This window comes from Pezoporus wallicus, unplaced genomic scaffold, assembly GCF_028554395.1.
Source record: "Pezoporus wallicus isolate ANWC-B61680 ecotype Strahan unplaced genomic scaffold, APGP_CSIRO_Pwel_v1 contig_8042, whole genome shotgun sequence".
Classification (NCBI taxonomy): Eukaryota; Metazoa; Chordata; class Aves; order Psittaciformes; family Psittacidae; genus Pezoporus; species Pezoporus wallicus.
This window is the reverse complement of record NW_026639380.1, coordinates 1,945,570-1,962,956: the sequence shown is the minus strand read 5'-3', so window position 1 is coordinate 1,962,956 and position 17,387 is coordinate 1,945,570. Positions and strand designations below refer to the sequence as shown.

Genomic DNA, 17,387 nt, shown 5'->3' with positions numbered 1-17,387 from the left:
TTGCAAGTGTAACTATGTCACCTAGTTGAATCTTAATCCTAAAAAGAGTCACTGTAAAAGTTCCTGTAGACTTCCTTCTTCAGTAAGATGCACAGTTTCAACTTCACACTGATGTTACAAAGTGTATGAAACAGGCTGTCACATAAAAAAAATTCCAACTGTGTCTATCTTGGAATTGCTTTGGTTTCCAAAACCACACAATGATTTCCATCTCGATGTAAGCTAAAACTGTGAGAATTCATATTTTATTTGAATGTCTGACGTAGTAGGCGCCAAGATGAATTTTGTTTAAAAAGCAAAATAACCACGTACATATTGGGGTGTTCTTTGATCATTTTTTAAGGAATATAAAAGGTCTCAAAGCTTTTTTGCTTTTAAAATAAACAAAAAAATAAAAATCAAGCCATGAAAACATTTTGCTGTAGGGGGGTAAATTTAGCCACTGAAGTGAATTTTTGTACATATTTCTTTTGCAGGCATAAAAGCAACAAGTAGTTCAGACTGTCTTCCACAAGTCTCTAAGCTGTTTGAATTAAACTTGTAAACTTTGTATAGTTGGTATGAGAAGCAAGTAATGCCAGGCAAAGACCCTTATCTGCAAAACATGATTCTACATGAAGTCCTTTTCAATGCAGGGCTACAGCAATTATGTAGATGGAAGAAGCTAATATTTAATCTACTCATGTTGCTGAATTTCATATTATACAATACACACTGAATAAAACCTTTGTGAGTTGTTTAGAGGAAAGAAGAAAATCCAGATAATTAGAACTAAGTTCAGGTTCTTTTCACATTGGAGTTAGGAAGTTACACAGGTCACATCTTAGCACCAATGTGCAGTATTATCTACAGCCCCCCTGGCAAAATGATTTAGAAATTAATTAGTAGAAATGAGACTAGAAAAAGCAGAATTAATTTAGCCAGAGTAAAGAATATGACAAGTCACATCTTAAAAAAAAAAAAACAAACCTAAAAAGTACCCACAAGATGTTTGCCCTGAGGCCAACTTTTGATTTATTTCTGGTTTCGGACACAGGTTTAGCACACTGACGTTTGAGCAATAGCTGAAGAGAAATAGTGAAAGTCTGACACAGAACTCCACCACTGGGACTGTGGTTGGCTGGTCAACTGTTTTATTGATATTCTTCTCCCCCCATTAAACCTTTAGCACCATTGATTATGAAGGTATTTCATCCTTCTTTCCTTGTAAATGCCTAGTTACAGTAAGATGAAAACACAGCATTCTGCTCATGAATTGAAAATTTTAACATTAGAAACCAAGTATGTCGTAACTATTGTTCCCAAGTTAAAGACCTACATTCAGGGCACAGCCATTGACATTATCTGCCAAAAATTAGCAAAAAAACCCAAACCCATGCAATTGTCTAATCCATGTAATGCATTATGAAGAATTTCAAATTGAAGTCAAGTAGACTGAAATAGCATTTGATAGTCATATTTTCTGAATTCAATGGAAGAACTAACCTAATTCAGAAAATATAATTAGGGTATCCTGCACTATCTTTCTAATAGGCTATCATAACTCTAAATGTTTTTTAAATAGAACATTAAGTTCACATAAACCTGGAACTGATATAAACCCGAGGTAGATTTTTGTGTTGTAAAAAGAAGCTATTTTCTGTTTACTTCTTTGCAGCTACAAAGGGTTTGTAAAATAGATCTTGGGTAGCAACACATGGATCAGATCTTTCTAACAATTATGGTGCAATATACATTTCTAGTAACCACCAAACAAATATCTTGTATTCTATAAAAAAAATTCTTAAAAAAAAAAGTAGGTAGAAAATTTAAAAAAGAATGTAAACTCTTCAAAAAACTCTTCAGAAGTTCAAAAACTTCTCCTTAAAGCTGTTTGCTTCAACACTGACAAGACTGAATTCAGTATGGAAAATGTTGGGGAAACTGTCGATTCCAGTCCCAACCATTATTGCTTTTGTTCAAGTGTGAAACATTTCACAATAATAGAATAACTTAAGCTTGCTGTTGTCATCAATATATAGAGGGAGTCCTTTGTGGCCTTTTTTTTTTTTTTAACAAGAAAACTATCCCAATATCCCAACATTGGCCATAAAACAAAACAAAACAAAAAACATTCAAAAGTCCTACAAGAAAAAACAATAGTTGCACAAAGTGGCAAGAGCTCATCCGGAGTAAGCTTGCATATTTATTGTCACCCATTACTCTGCAAATACAAAGAAGTGGAACGGATGCAGGCTACTAACTGATGCAGGCTACTATACTGGCCATAACAAAAGAAGAAAACATAGGATAAGGTAGCTTTGTTAAGTGGTCTTCCCCAAAACAGTGCTACAACTGCATTCAGGTGTGAATGTATCTAGGAACAAGGAAGGGTCCACAACTTAACCTTTCCAAAAGAACTAAATTGTTCCCCCTTAAGTGCCTGAAGAGCAAGAACAAGCTGGAGTCTGTTCTAGGTACTCTCCCCATTTCTAATTGCGTCAGCACCCATATACTTCCATATTTTCCAGACTGTGAAATTGTTATTTCTACTGCCCATCAGCAATAAAGCTCAGAGAGCTACCAAGATCAGGTCTATAATCTATAAGCCAGGTTTAGTGGCCTAATATATCCCTGTCCTATGCTCTAAAAGGAATGTGGCCTAAAAGCAAGAAAAAGAAGCTGCTTTTTCTGAAAGTGAGTTGATGGACAGGAGAATTATCATTTACTAATGGCAATATTTTGGAAGTGATTAGAGGGGAGGAGGAAAAACAAACAAAAACCAAAACATAAACAAACAAATCCATAAAAAAATGCACTGCCCTGTGAAAAATAACATCTCTTTGCTGTTAAAATTTCAAACCATACCATCAAAAATGTATGGAAGAACATGGCTGTCAGATGAATGGGTGCAGAACAGCAACAGACTGTTTTTATGTAGCAGCTACCGATTTTGTCTGGCTTTACTTAAATCTAGGTTTTATGTCAAGTTTTATAATAATCTCTATTATGCATTTCATTCCCATTTCAGTCAACTGCATGAACACTATAGTTTCCTCCAATAGAATGGCTGTAACAATACAATCCTAATTCAGAAAATATGATTATTAACATAAATGCCTAACGTAATTCCCACATTTCAAAATAAAACAGTAAATCAGCTGCATAGTCTGAGCCTACAGGCTACAGACGAGTGACGCCATTTAAAAGCGGAAAAACAAAAGTTAGATAAATCCAATCTCTACAAGATCTAAAGCCCCAGACACAATAGACAGCTCTTTTTTAGTTTGGGTTCTGGAACTCTGCTTTAAATAAATTAAAAAAAAATAAATCAAAAGGAAACTAGAGATATTATCTGCAGCCTGAAGTCTAGGACAAACTTTCTAATTGTTTAGTGGTCTTCATTGTTAAGCAGTAAACAAACTACATGCCAAATTTGTTCCCGATTTTTTAACACAAGCAAAAACAGTTGAAGAGATATTTAGTGAAAGGTAATGCAAAACACATGTTTGATGGGAACCCCGAAGCAAAAATATGAAGATTCCCTTTCCCCAGAATAATATTTAGTTAATGCATGGAATTTTGCATTAACTAAATGAGAGGGGAGGTGGTTAAAGGTAAAATCAAAAATTACTTCTGGCTCATAATGGCAATTGTGGGAGTTGAAACAGGGACTGCTTCAAGTAGTGAGGTCATTTCGGTACAACAGAAGATCAAACACTTCTACTTAATACTTAGAAAAGGAAAACCAAGCCCCCACAACCAACACCCAGTCCTGGCTGTCAAACAGCATATTTGTGTTGAAAGAACATTATGATTTAACCGAACTCAACTTTCACCACAGAACGTCAATCATAAAGCATAATTTTGAGCACCTCCTCTCTTCTAACCTAATCAAACCTAGAACCCGTTCTGCAAAGTAACTGGTTACTTTCCCCACTGAAGATTCTCATAATCTCTATGGATACACCCACGGTTTCAAAATTCTTTGTCACAAGCTTCCAGATGCAAGATGTTGACATGTTACACAAATTAATGCAGTCAAGCAGCCGCATCTGCCAGTTTGTGGATGCTGTAACTTTATGCTTGAGTGTAAAGATTATACATAATATTTACTTTTCATTCATATTATTACTTTACTGTGTTTTTGTAAATAAAGCTTTTAATGGTACAGATGATAAACAGTTCATGTCCTTTTATGATATTTTTATCACTAAAATGGTAGTGTTTGAAATGAGTATCATAGAACTATTACTATAGAACTAATCTTCTACTAAAAGACTGCTACCCCAGTTAATATTCCTCAATTATGATGTTACATTAAAAAAATTCTTTGATTGCTTACATTCAGATATACAGTACTAAGTTAAATAAGTATTGTGTTCTTCAAGAAGAGGCCAAACAATGGTAAAAGGTCTCTTAATAAAAAAAAATAACAATATTCTAACTTTAAGGACTGGAGATGGAGATGAAAACCAAAATTTAAATTCTTCAGTTTAAAAATAGGTCACAAGGATTTTATTTTTCCATATCTAAAGCTCCTCTTGGAGAATTTAGGTCATTATTATGTACTACAACTACAGTTACTCCATCTTTCATCAGCTAAAGGATCAGGGTACCTAAAGTTCAGTTTCCATACAACTCTCAAAACAGGAACCCTCAAAACCTAAAATTTCCTTAGAAACTCTGTATAAAAGCCAGAATTTTCATGCATGGTTTGCATTGCACTCAGCAGGTGGTTTTCACAGGTGATAAACCCAACTGCTATGAGCAGTCTTACTGCTATGGATCCAAATCAGGCATGCAATTAGACATATTTTTTGCAAACTGTTGCAAAATGCATTTCATGCCCAAACACATTTGAAATTAACAGTTGTAGTTATTCATACAAAATTAGCACATCAAATCAGGGAGACAGACATGGAAAAAGTTGGGAGGGTATGAAAGGGTAAAGAAAAACAAAACCAAAAACATCTCAAAGAAAGGTGCAAACCCACTACGATATCTAGTAGGAGATATCAACAATAAAACCCCCATTCTGTAAAAGTTTCAATGTTCCTATTTTTTTAAGGGGGACATATGGTTAGAGTCAAAAGTATGACATTGCTTTGCATTGGAGTAGTACCTACTCCAAATAAATATAAGAACTCTTTTTGGTTTTGCCATTTGTACTGAAGTCAGTACTACATAACAGAATCTAGCCATAAGGAAAAATCTGCAAAATCAATACTTTTCCACAAATAAAGAAATAACTTAATCTAAAAACCTTGATTTTCATGCTGACAGTAAAAGTCTATTTAACTCGTAATTCAGGATCTGACAGTAATACAAATGTGTTCACACATAAGTCAGACAGTGATTTTTTACTAAATCAACATGACCACTGTACTAAACCCTAATTTCTAGGTGAAACAAATTCAATCCATATGCACATCTAATTCTAAAAGCACTGAGTTTTCCTGATCAGATTTAAAACCTCCTGTACGAAAAAGTAATGGCCTCAAGCTGTGCCGGGGAGTTTTAGACTGGATATTAGGAAAAATTTATTCAGAGAGAAGGTAATCGGGTACTGGAACAGGCTTCCCAGCAAAGCAGTGGAAACACCATCCCTGGAAGTGTTCAAAAAACATGCAGGGGAGGCCCTCAGTGATATGGTATAGTTGTGGTCTTGGCAGTCCTGGAGATGGTTGGACTTGATGACCTTAAATGTCTTTTCCAACCTAGCTGATTCTATGATTCTTGTCTCCTTAGCAAAATCAATGTGGACAGAGAGATGGGAGAAGAAATATGTGTTGCTATCTCCATATTTTTTCCTTTCTTCTTTTCTTGGTGTCATCCAGTTCTACAATATCCAATGCTCTGAGCTGTTACACTGAGTGTCAGAAGCACCATGGAGAGATGGAGAAGTATATGCAAGGTGTAGACCTACTGGAAATGCAAGCTTGCAAACCTCCCTGGAAAGATGGCTGTAACTAAGACGCATCTATTTGGTGCTGTCAAGTACAGCAAGCATTGCACATGGCCCAGAGTGGCAGCTATCTTTCTGCTGGGAATTAAGATCTGGGTTCTGCTTTTTAGGTACCACAGAATCATGGAACAGTTAGGGTTGGAAGGGACCTTAAAGATCATGTAGTTTCAACCCCCCTGCCAACCTCCCGTGCAGGGACACCTTTCACTAGACCAGGTTGCCCTATCCAGCATGGCCTTGAAATTGCCAAGGATGGGGCAGCCACAACTTCTCTGGCCAGCCTGCACCACTGCCTCACAGAACAAACACAGTCCACCTCCAAAGCCCATTTTTCAATTTAATTAAACAAACTTTCAGTAGGACCTTCCCCTCCAGAGGTCTTTCAGAGAACAGAGAAACAATAAGGCCATCGTTAGATGCCCTACATAGCTCCTCTGGTTAGGAAACAAATATAACCTCTCTTGCCCATACAGAATCTGTAAGCAGCAGATGCAGCATCTAAAACCAGCTGTTACATCAGCAGAGCCTTTCTGTGCTAATGAGGATACATGAACAAAATAAGGAAACCCACAGAGCTCTTAGGTCACAAAATGAGTTTGCAAGATTGTTGGATGCCAAGCTTGTGTTTGTTTTTAAACTTGCAAATACATGATCTGAAGAAAAGAAAGCAGGAAGGAAACAAGAAAAGAAATGCATGTGATTAGTAGAGGATATCAATGTGGGAAACTTAAACAGAGATATTTGCGACATATATATATATGCAGTCAGGTAAAACTGTGCTTGCAACAAAGAGAACTTCACAGATACAACTACAAAACAAAAAATATAATAACAAAACATGCTATATAAGGAAGAAAATGAGAGGTAAAAACCAGAGATCACATTCACACAGCACCTCATTAAAAAAATTATTCTTACAAGCCATTAGATATTATTTTAATTTCATAAACAGCTTCATGACATTATTAACAATGTGCTTACATAAATAAAAGAAATGCATAAGTCCTCTAAAATCCCAAAGGGAAGGGGGGCAGCAGAACCCTAACTGTGTCTCTGTACAGTACATAAAATCACAGCAATGGTTGTGCCACTGACACAGGTAATAGATCAACAAAAGTGGGTAGAGAAAGCTCCTTAAGACAGTGTCTCCACTGCTCACAGAGGGAATAAACCCTCGTTTTCAGAATGTCATTCCTTGTTCATTCAAATAAACATGAATAAACTTTTATCTGTTAACTCAATATGACTTTCACCTTATTTACCAATTTATACTTCTGTGGCATTTTATTTCTAGGGATATTCTATTGCTATATCTTCTTTATGTTCAACTTAAAAATTCAAAATGCTGAAATCATTAACTAAAATCTTTTACTGATACATCTTGTTTGCATCTAAGGCTTTTGAAATGAAACTTAAGTAACCTATTATTTATTTTCAGGGGTGGAAGAGGGAGATTAAAATCTTAATGTCGATAGATTAATAGGGGACTTTCCATATGAGAATATTTTTAACATTACTATTTCGTTTACATGATAGATTATAAACACATGGTCTACTCTTGAAAAGTTCACTGTAGCTACATGTATATTATTTTCCAAAAATACAGTTGGAAGATTATCAGTAGGGCTTCTAAGATGATTGCTCAATAGTTAGGAAAAAAATATATGCAAGTCAGCTCAGCCCTTTCTGTATACTTATTATGCTGACAATGATACAAACATTTTCTGACTAGGTACCATCTTTCCGTTGAACTCATTTAGCACACACGGGCTAATATCTGCTATGTAACGTTTTTAATATTGCATTTACTCTCATTCTTGAGTATGTGGCCTTAATCTTGAGAGCAGCCTTTTTCTTCCTGCTTCAGAAATCATAGTTTTTAAGTGATGCAACAATGGACAAAAGTATTTTTTTTTCTCAGGTAACAGCTTATTTTCTAAATAAACATTATTAACTAGCTCATTTTACAGTCCACGCTAGCTACAGAAAGGGTCCTAAGAAAAATACTATCAGCCATATAACCAAAACTACATGGCATGGCTGAGCAAGACACTCCACAAGCGAGCTTTCACCTTTACTTGAGTCAAGCTCTGTAGGTTTTATGAGATCCACTATTTGTTGAAAGGTCCAGGTCAAGAATACCACAGGAGCACAAGTTTCTGACAGGAATTACTTTAGACAGAATAATAGGTGACACAAAATCAGACCTATTTTGCTATGTATTTCCACCTGTCAAATCTCCTTGGTTCTTCACTCCCTCCCCAGTTACTCATCTTGATCTTCCATTGCCTCTCTCCCCTTGGCCCCTGTTTTCCAACCTGCTAGTGCAAGGCTAGGAAAAAAAACCTTCAGAACTAGAATTTAGTGAGTGGTGTCCCTCACCCATTACAGGGGGTTGCAACTAGATGATGTTAAGGTCCTTTCCAACCCTAACTATTCTATGATTCTATAAACTGTACCTGAAGTCTCTCCTGAAGAACAGGAACTGAGATATAGCCTGTAGAGTGGCAAAATTTAAGAAACCCTTTATACAACCAACAAGAGATGTATCTGAAAAAAAATTCCATAATTAAAATCCATGAAACTACAAGGACATGAGCAAAACCAGACTTTGTTTTCTTTATTAACATTGGCAAAATGAAGGAGACACCCAATGTTGGGGGGAGCGGAGGGAGGAAACTAACCCAACAAAACTTGCAGCCTAAAGAGCTAAATTTTGGCAAAGTTATAACAACAGCTAGTTATAATGAAAGCCAGACCACTTTAATAGGTAGAAATGGCGGCCCCACCTATAATATAGCCCATAAAGGATTTTCTTTGAAGATTTAGTAGGCATTCTCATTGACTGAGCCTGCACACATTTAGAGCAGCTGAGAATTTGACATATACATATTAACAGAGCAAAATAAATCACAGCTTTTGCTGTAGCGCCAATGACAGTAAGAATAAAATCAGCTGCATTCACAAACAGATATTAACACTTAATTTTTTCTCTTTCTTTAAAGTTATGAGATGTATTTTAATGTGGCCTTCATTCAGTTCTAGATGCAATATAGATTGTTTTTTTAAACCGTTATTGATTTATATTGTATTAAGTTATTTGCAGATGATCATGCAAAGGGAAAAACAATTTGAACCAATACTTGGGTAGGGTGAAATTTACCCAGTTGTTAACTCAACACCCCCTACCCTCCAAGCAACCCAAAATAATATAGGTAACTTTACCACTTAAAAATGGGTCATAATTTAGAAGGAATTACATCATGCATATCTATATCTATATATATATCTAGATATATACACCAGCAAACATATGCATATGTTCTGTGGCATATAGCATAAATAGCTGTGTGCAGAACAGCTCTGTACTCTAAAATAATTCATCTTTCACCCACTAAAACATCCCAAACTATCAAATCTTTCTTCAGATTACCTAGAATTTCCCTCCCTGCCATATGGCCTCCTCTGTAAATACATTTTTATTTCAGGTTACAGTAAAAACATTGTGTTATTAAAATCAGATGTTTATGTACAGTACTAAATATTTTATGCATTTGAAAGTTATCTTAGCATTTTTTCCTGACTACTATTTCCAGTGCAGCTAGTATTTTACATCCAATCCATCTAAACAATACATCCACTCAGAACACCCGCACATCAATGCAAGGAGGAAATGCAATTGCCGGACTAAAGCATTTCTGGAAAGCAGCAGAATGAGCTTTGCAGGTCCTTGTTCTGTTCTGTACAATGTTGTTCCTTAGCTCAATCAACAGGTGACAGGACACATCTGCTTTGCATAACAAATCCCTGTAAAAATCACTACAAAAACACCATTTGTAAGATCTTTACAACACCCGTTACTGTCACTGAAGCCATGCAAGTCAGTAACCACTTAAACAGCACTTGGTGCTTCCTATAAAAACATACTTGTGGAATTACAGCCATGTTTTCCACAAGTAACTGTTCTTATCCATAAGGATGGATTTTATTATCCAAGTGTTTACTGTGGTATAAATGAGGAGAATTTAAAAAATGAAAGCCTGCATTCCAAACTGCTGAGAGAGCACAGACAGAATATATTTGTGAACCTGTTCTACTTCAGTTGTCTCACATCAGTACCATGAAAAGCCCAAACTAGATTTGCACACATGAACATTTAACTTTTACACCTGCAATATGTGATATATCTCATTGCAGTTCTAATGAAAGTTGGCAATTATCTGTTTTGTTGATCTTTTCCCCCCAGATCCTACAGTTCAACAAATCAGACTTCTCCATTACGCAATTTCTCTTTTGGAGAGCAGTGCATTCCTTTGATCAGAGGGAGGGAAATACACAGGGGATTCTCTTCTGTCAATTTAGGTGGCCCAAAGGAATGTATGTTCTAGATGATGGCACCTACTTAAATTGCCTTAAACTTCTGTATGTAAATTTCTATCATAAACAACTTGTTCTTTTCAAAGAAGTTAAAAACAATCAATCATTTTCATTTAGTTTTATCTACATTTATTTATTGACAATGTATCTAAATTTTTGGCACTGCAAGAAAAATAAATACTCTTAGTATTAAAATCCACATCTAATGTTTATTCGTAATCACTGCCTGTCTTTAACCACTGTTTATGTTACAAAATAAAACAGCTGTCATTTCTACTCTGTTTAGACACTTGCACAGCCAAACCTCATGAAATGCGAGGGGATCAACAGTTCATAGGCAAAGCATCAGCTATACCTTTGCACTCCTTTTTCTACTTAAAGAACTACCACACTTATTTAGTTAAGAATAGCCATTAAAAGGGGCTTTTTCTAGAAGAGCAAATGTCTTGCACATTTATTACAGGACAGCAAGGTAGGAGCAGCACTGTTATCTTTTCTCCTATCCCAGTAAGTACAGCCTAGCACAGCACACATGTATGTGATAAACAGCCACAAAAGCGACTGCACTGTCCTTCCCCTTCAGCCCAATAAAGGTTTTATCCAACACCTTAGGATAATCATCCTAACTTTACTACCAGCTCTGTTGCATGCAACATGTAGCCAGCACAATAGAGAGCACCTGCATGTTTATATTACTGATCAAATTGTGTCTGCGGGGGCAAGATCTCTAGAACTACTAGATGGAGAGGTCATACTAAAACATAGCATCTACTGTGTGGAGGCTTGAAGAGTCCCACTGTATATCCAACACAGAAAAAAACCCAAAACTTTTATAGCATTAACCTGTATGTTAAAAGATGATGCAAAGAACAGCCTAGCCTTGAACTAAGTACAGGGATGTAAAGATGAGATGAACAACTTTAACTGCTGTTTGGGATTCTACATAAGAACATTTTCCTCTATAGCCTGAAAGTTTAACTGCAAATTACTTATCAGAACACCACAGTTCAATTTTCACACAGACAAAGAACATTATAGCTCTCTAGTCATGTAAACATGCAGGCACAATTCTCTTCTCCCAGCGTTTAATCTTCTACATTTAAAATATGCTTCTTGTTTTTATTTTATTGTACACCATTCAATTTCAAGAAGAAGAAAGCAGTTTGGTTAATGTTGGATTTTCCAAAATGTGCTTGTCTTTTATTGTATGCATAAACTTCATATTCATTATATATATGTATATAAACACAATACAAACTTAGAAGTGTTACAACTGGTTAGGACTTAGGCTCTTAAGCATATTTTTTTTTCTCTGAAGTCATTCATATTCATGGCAATTCATACGCCACTCTATAATCAGAATAATTTACATACTACTCATCACACATGCATAGTCAATTTCAATGTGTCACATGCACCTATTTTAGCTTTCTTTTTATTAATTTTAAAGTCGATATAGCAAAGATTTTCTTAAGAGAATCTATACTTAAAAGTAATTTATAAGAAAAACTTCAGTCTTTAACACATGTAGCTTTGAAACCCAGCCTACATTCTCTCCTTCTCTTACATTTCTATGTAGTGTGTACATATATATATATGTTTAGAATTTCACACCAAGCAGAATTCATCTCAGCTGCATGCAAAAATCTGTCCTTATGTAAAAACCAGCCTAGGAAAGATCTGAAATTAAATGAGTACTCACTTGTTTAGTCTTCGTTTTTGTAATGGTGTCCGAAATGGGTTTCTTCCTCTCTTTAACAGCTGTTTTAGAAAACAGTTCTTCAAACTCATGATAATCTATGGAAGGTTCTTCAATTTTTTCCCACACAAGTGAAGCACTAGAATCTCTAAAGTTAAGCAAAAGACCTATGTAGGGCAATGTCAAACTAAATAAGGTCATAAATGGAGGAATGAAAAAAATAAAATAGCAGCAATTTAAAAGTTGTTGCCTAACTTCTACTAGCAGCATTTTGAGAAGATATATTGTTGATTCTCCCCCGTACTTCTTTTGTTGCTGCTTTACTCACACGCGGCAGTGGTCAGGGTCATTGATATTCACCTACTTTACATACACAGGAATATAAATAGGCCGTATACAGGCTATGAAACATAGACATTTAGAAACAGGTCTCTGCAGGCCACCTGTGTGACAGTGGCAAGAACTTGGAAAGAAAGAGAAATTCAACATTAGAGAACAGCAGAATGGTTTTACAATCGGCACTCAGAGACATAAAGAAAAGATTAAGAAGGAAACCTTTTTTCATGATCAAGGACAATATTTTACAAGCAAAAAGCATCAACAACCAAAATAAAGTATATCAAAGTAAGGGTTATAAGAATAGCTTTATGCTGCCATGAAAATAAATTGCCATTTGAAGCTGTCTGTTGAGTGTGCAAGATGAAGGGGAAAAAAAATAAAATATTTCTAGGTCACTGGAGAAAGGAAAGAGGAGGACAAACTGCATTCAGCATACATTCATCTAGAGGGAAGAGGCTACAAAACTTGCAAGCTGCTCCAGAGAGAGACCAACAGCATCTTGAAATTTGAAGGGAAACGCAAATATGACATTTTTAAAAACCATCTCATGGAACGCTTAATGGTACACATTCACCCCGGGGTTTCTGACCAATGTATGGTATATAACCCCAAAGGACAGCTGAGAACACTACCCTCAAAAGAGCTTTCATGTACAGATAATATTACTCAGAATTGCAAAGGAAACAGGTATCCCACTCACATATCCAACTACAGCTAAAATCCTGTTTGCACTGAGGTTCTCTTAAAGACCTGCCTAGCAATAAATAAAGACCTGCTTGTAACATACAACACCACCAGGACAGCCATAAATTAAAAACATCGCTCCCTACACAACTCTGTGACTTACCTTTTACTGTGTAGCTGAATTCTTGTCCAATAAAGAGGCTTCATTGGCCGAGAAGGCTCTATCACATGTTTCCTGCTCCCTTTCTCCTGATTCATCCCCATTGCAAATAAACCAGATGGTAACAGAGGAGGAAGAAACCCACAGCCTTGTGGGACTGCTGGGTAGGTGCTGCCCTGGGCTGGTGCTCCTCCAGGTAAAGGCGGTGGGGCTGGAGGTGGCATCCCCAACCCAGGCAATGGAGGGGGTGGGGGAGGAGGGACACCTGCACCGGGCAGTGGTGGTGGAGGAGGGACACCTGCACCGGGCAGTGGTGGTGGAGGAGGGACACCTGCACCGGGCAGTGGTGGTGGAGGAGGGACACCTGCACCGGGCAGTGGTGGTGGAGGAGGGACACCTGCACCGGGCAGAGGTGGTGGAGGAGGGACACCAGCACCGGGCAGTGGTGGTGGAGGAGGGACACCAGCACCAGGCAGAGGTGGTGGAGGAGGGACACCAGCACCAGGCAGAGGTGGTGGAGGAGGTGGAGGAGGGACACCTGCACCAGGCAGAGGTGGTGGAGGAGGTGGAGGAGGGACACCTGCACCAGGCAGAGGTGGTGGAGTAGGGACACCAGCACCAGGCAGAGGTGGTGGAGGAGGGACACCAGCACCAGGCAGAGGTGGTGGAGGAGGTGGAGGAGGGACACCAGCACCAGGCAGAGGTGGTGGAGGAGGAGGAGGAGGGACACCTGCACCAGGCAGAGGTGGTGGAGGAGGAGGAGGAGGGACACCAGCACCAGGCAGAGGTGGTGGAAGAGGAGGGGCTAGGATACCCCCTCCAGGCAGAGGTGGGGGAGGTGGTGCTGGGGGTGGGGATGTCATTCCCAGGCCAGGCAGAGGAGGAGGTGGTGGAGGGACACCAGCCCCAGGTAGAGGTGGTGGTGGTGGAGGGGGAGGTGGGATGCCCCAACCAGGCAGAGGGGGTGAGACTCTAGGCAAAGGTGGTGGTGGAGGAGGTGGGACTCCAGCACATGGGAGAGGAGGGGCTGGAGGCAGCATCGGTATCTCCCCACTTGGCAAAGGTGGAGGAGGAGGCGGGGGTGATGGCATCATCATGCCTGGCAGAGAGTGGTCCAGGTGCGGCACTGATGAGCCAGCAGGAAGGAGTCCTGAGCCGGGCAGGGGTGGTGGGGGTGGTACTCCTGCCATGGACATGGAAGTGGCAAGGGAAGGGCCATGTGCTCCAGACAGGGTTACAGCTGGTTCAGGTGTTGGCAGTGATAGGGGAATGCTACATGTGGGCTCCAGGGGCAAAGAAGGGGGATGTTCACTACAAGTCTCATCTACAGTACTTAGAGGCTGATGGGAAGCTGGCATTTCAGTCTCTCCTTTAAATTCGAGGGACAAATTAACTTTGGGTCCTGGAAGAGGTGACTGTGGCATACTCTGTACCGATTGGCTTGCATCCAGTGGCACCGAGATTAGCTTCGGTGACAGAATTAAGGAGATTTCAGAACAAAATGTGGGCTGTAGTTCTAGAGCTGTCAGTTTCTGAGCTGGCCCTTCACTTTTGCCCCCTTCTAAGTGTGGTGGTAGGGGTGGCTGGGGCAGTGCATTGGCTGAAGGCATTGCGTGTGTTAAATAATCCTCTGTTGGTGACGTCTGTACAGATCTTGCTTGTGACACAGTCCTGGGTAAGACCTCCTCTTCATTTGTTTGAAGAGTCACGCTGCTGAGTTCCCTGCAGACTGCATGTGTGTGCTCCTTTTCGTGCTCCCTCCCAGCAGTCTGTACCTCTGCAGCAGGGAACTGCTTCTCTAGTTCCGCAATTTTGGTTCTCAGATCCTCAATAGTTTGCTCAAGTTGCTGGATAACACTGGCGCGCTCCTCAGATTTCACGTCAAAATCATCCTTATAAAGAAAACAAATAAGAAGCATAAACCAGGTAACATTCATCACCACATAAAAATTTTAAATTTAGATCAAGAATATTGGTATTCCAGAGGTCCAGAAATAACCCAGTTATGACAAGACAGAAGTATCGTTTCTGCTAGCTGCATCTTACAGAGGAAGAAGATAGCTTAGAAAAATGATGAGCTTCAATATGGAGCTACCTTAGTCACTATGAGGATGATTTAGACTGTAATCATATTTGGCAAAACAAAAAATCACCAGCAACCCCTCCTCCACATACTCTGGCCAAGAAAACCAACCAACCACTGAGCACAAGTATTGCAAGTGTTTCTGTACACATGGATACGCAGACATGGCGGAGGGAAGGGCACTGCACTGCTTTAATTCTCTTAACTGAAAATATGTTAAGTGTTTCTTCAAAAGGATGCACTGTGCATTAAGAGACTCAACTACTACTAACTGCTGGGTTTCAATACACCTTAATGACACAATTCAGATTAGGAATGCAGAACGTAACAAATGTTCACTTCTCAAAAAAACAGCTAATCTCAGAACACAGCAATGCTTTTCACCAGCCACCACACTTGAAAAGGAAAAGCAAGACAAAATTGAGGGAGAACTTTCCTCCCACCCAAGATTTGCAACTCCTCTGCCAAGTGACAGACTGTGAGTAACATTAGAAAAGCTTCCTGTCTGGAATGGTTATTCCGTATTTGACGGTTTCCACAAATTTATATCTTTTTCTGAAGCATCTGATCCTGCCTGCTGCAGACTGAGTAGAGGAGCCATTAAGCTTAAACAGTACAGTAATTTTCATGTTTTTTAAAGAAATATCAGTTGCAAACTATACTAAATGTAATGGCCTTGTACTTTTATCAAAAGATACCCCCCCAAAATAAAACCTTGTCCAGGAGAACAGAAGGTAAGACCAGATGTGATTTTACAATACAAAAATCTTGTAATAAAGAAATAATTTTATAGCTGCACGCATTTACTTTTTAGTATTTTTTTCTTCCTTTCTTTAAATTTGAAATATTAGTCAGCACTTCAAGAATTGAGATTAATTTTGTCATGCAATATGTTTCCCAAGTTGCAGCAAAACAATTTAGTGCCTTTTTGTTCTATTTCGTAAATTCACAAGCTTCATGGATGAGACTGTAGGCTTAACTCATTGGAAATCTTTCAAATATTCAGATTTTCCAGGTCTCGTAAAGAAGCCTACAAATAAACACACAATACCTGATATACTAATTGCCTTGATTTGTTTCTGGAAGATGATGCTTTTCATCTCATCCTTTGACACATGAAACATTTAAAAGTCATTTTTCTTTCTGGAAAATGAAGTTGTAACTTCCAGCTGGGGACTACTAATGAAATATATGTTCATTAATACTTTAAAAATTGTTCCTGCATACAGTTGGTTTTCAAATGCAATTTTGTCTTTATTTTAGAGTTTCCCAGCTGTCCTAGAGCAATCCCAGAAGTAAACCAGCAACTACTACATTTAAACTGAATATTGTTAGCTTTCTCACCTTTATAAAAACTTACAAACCCCTATGTTGTTTGAACATTCTGGAACAGCACTTTGAACCAAAAGTTATGGAATACAACTACGTCTCCCTACCAAACTTTGAAGAAAAAATGTTTTTCAGGGAACAGTGAAGGAATGAACACAGAAGACATATTTTAACAAACAGTATTATAATGAAGAAAAAGGGCTGAAAAAGACATATGCATTACAGGCTACTCATGGTGCTCCAGTCCACTCATTTTCCTTTAATACCTCAATACCTTCTAGCAACAACAGTTTTGTTGAAGAACTTAATTATAAAGAAGAAAGCTTATTCTATTGTCCATTATCCCTGTTTCATCTGCTCTTATCCCCTTACCAGTCACCTGCAAATACAATAAGGCATATCAGTTTTTCAAAAGGCAACATTATCAAAGGAAATGTGTTCAGAGGGTTATTACGGTCACACACCAGTCTTCAGTTATTTGAGAGCAAATCCAGTCTCTCCAGACTGGAACTTTCCTAAGCTCCCACTGCAAGAACACTGTCAACGGTTTTATGATACAGGTTACCAGTTGTATCTGAATGGAAAAATTAATTCCTGCCACAAACAAACTGAATCCAACAGGATTAGACACAATATTAAATGGTACTGAAGAGATTTGTTTTAATGATGGAACATTTCACTGTTTAAAAATTCACCTACTCAGGTGACTGGATTCAACTGTTCACAAGAAAAAGTTAATCCTTGAGCCCTGAATTTCTACCTGAACTAC

The 17,387-nt window shown here is 38.3% G+C and overlaps 1 protein-coding gene across 2 annotated transcripts in view; it reads right to left on the bottom strand.

The window, feature by feature from the left end:
* The window catches only part of FMN2 (formin 2), a 158,677-nt gene that overhangs the window by 88,928 nt on the left and 52,362 nt on the right, over window positions 1-17,387 (bottom strand). For both annotated transcript variants that reach the window (XM_057414483.1, XM_057414484.1), the window contains 2 exons: window positions 13,210-15,098; window positions 12,027-12,171 (listed from right to left, as the gene is read on the bottom strand). In XM_057414483.1, coding sequence (XP_057270466.1) covers window positions 12,027-12,171; window positions 13,210-15,098 — 2,034 coding nt within the window. The remainder of the gene's footprint in view (window positions 1-12,026; window positions 12,172-13,209; window positions 15,099-17,387) is intronic.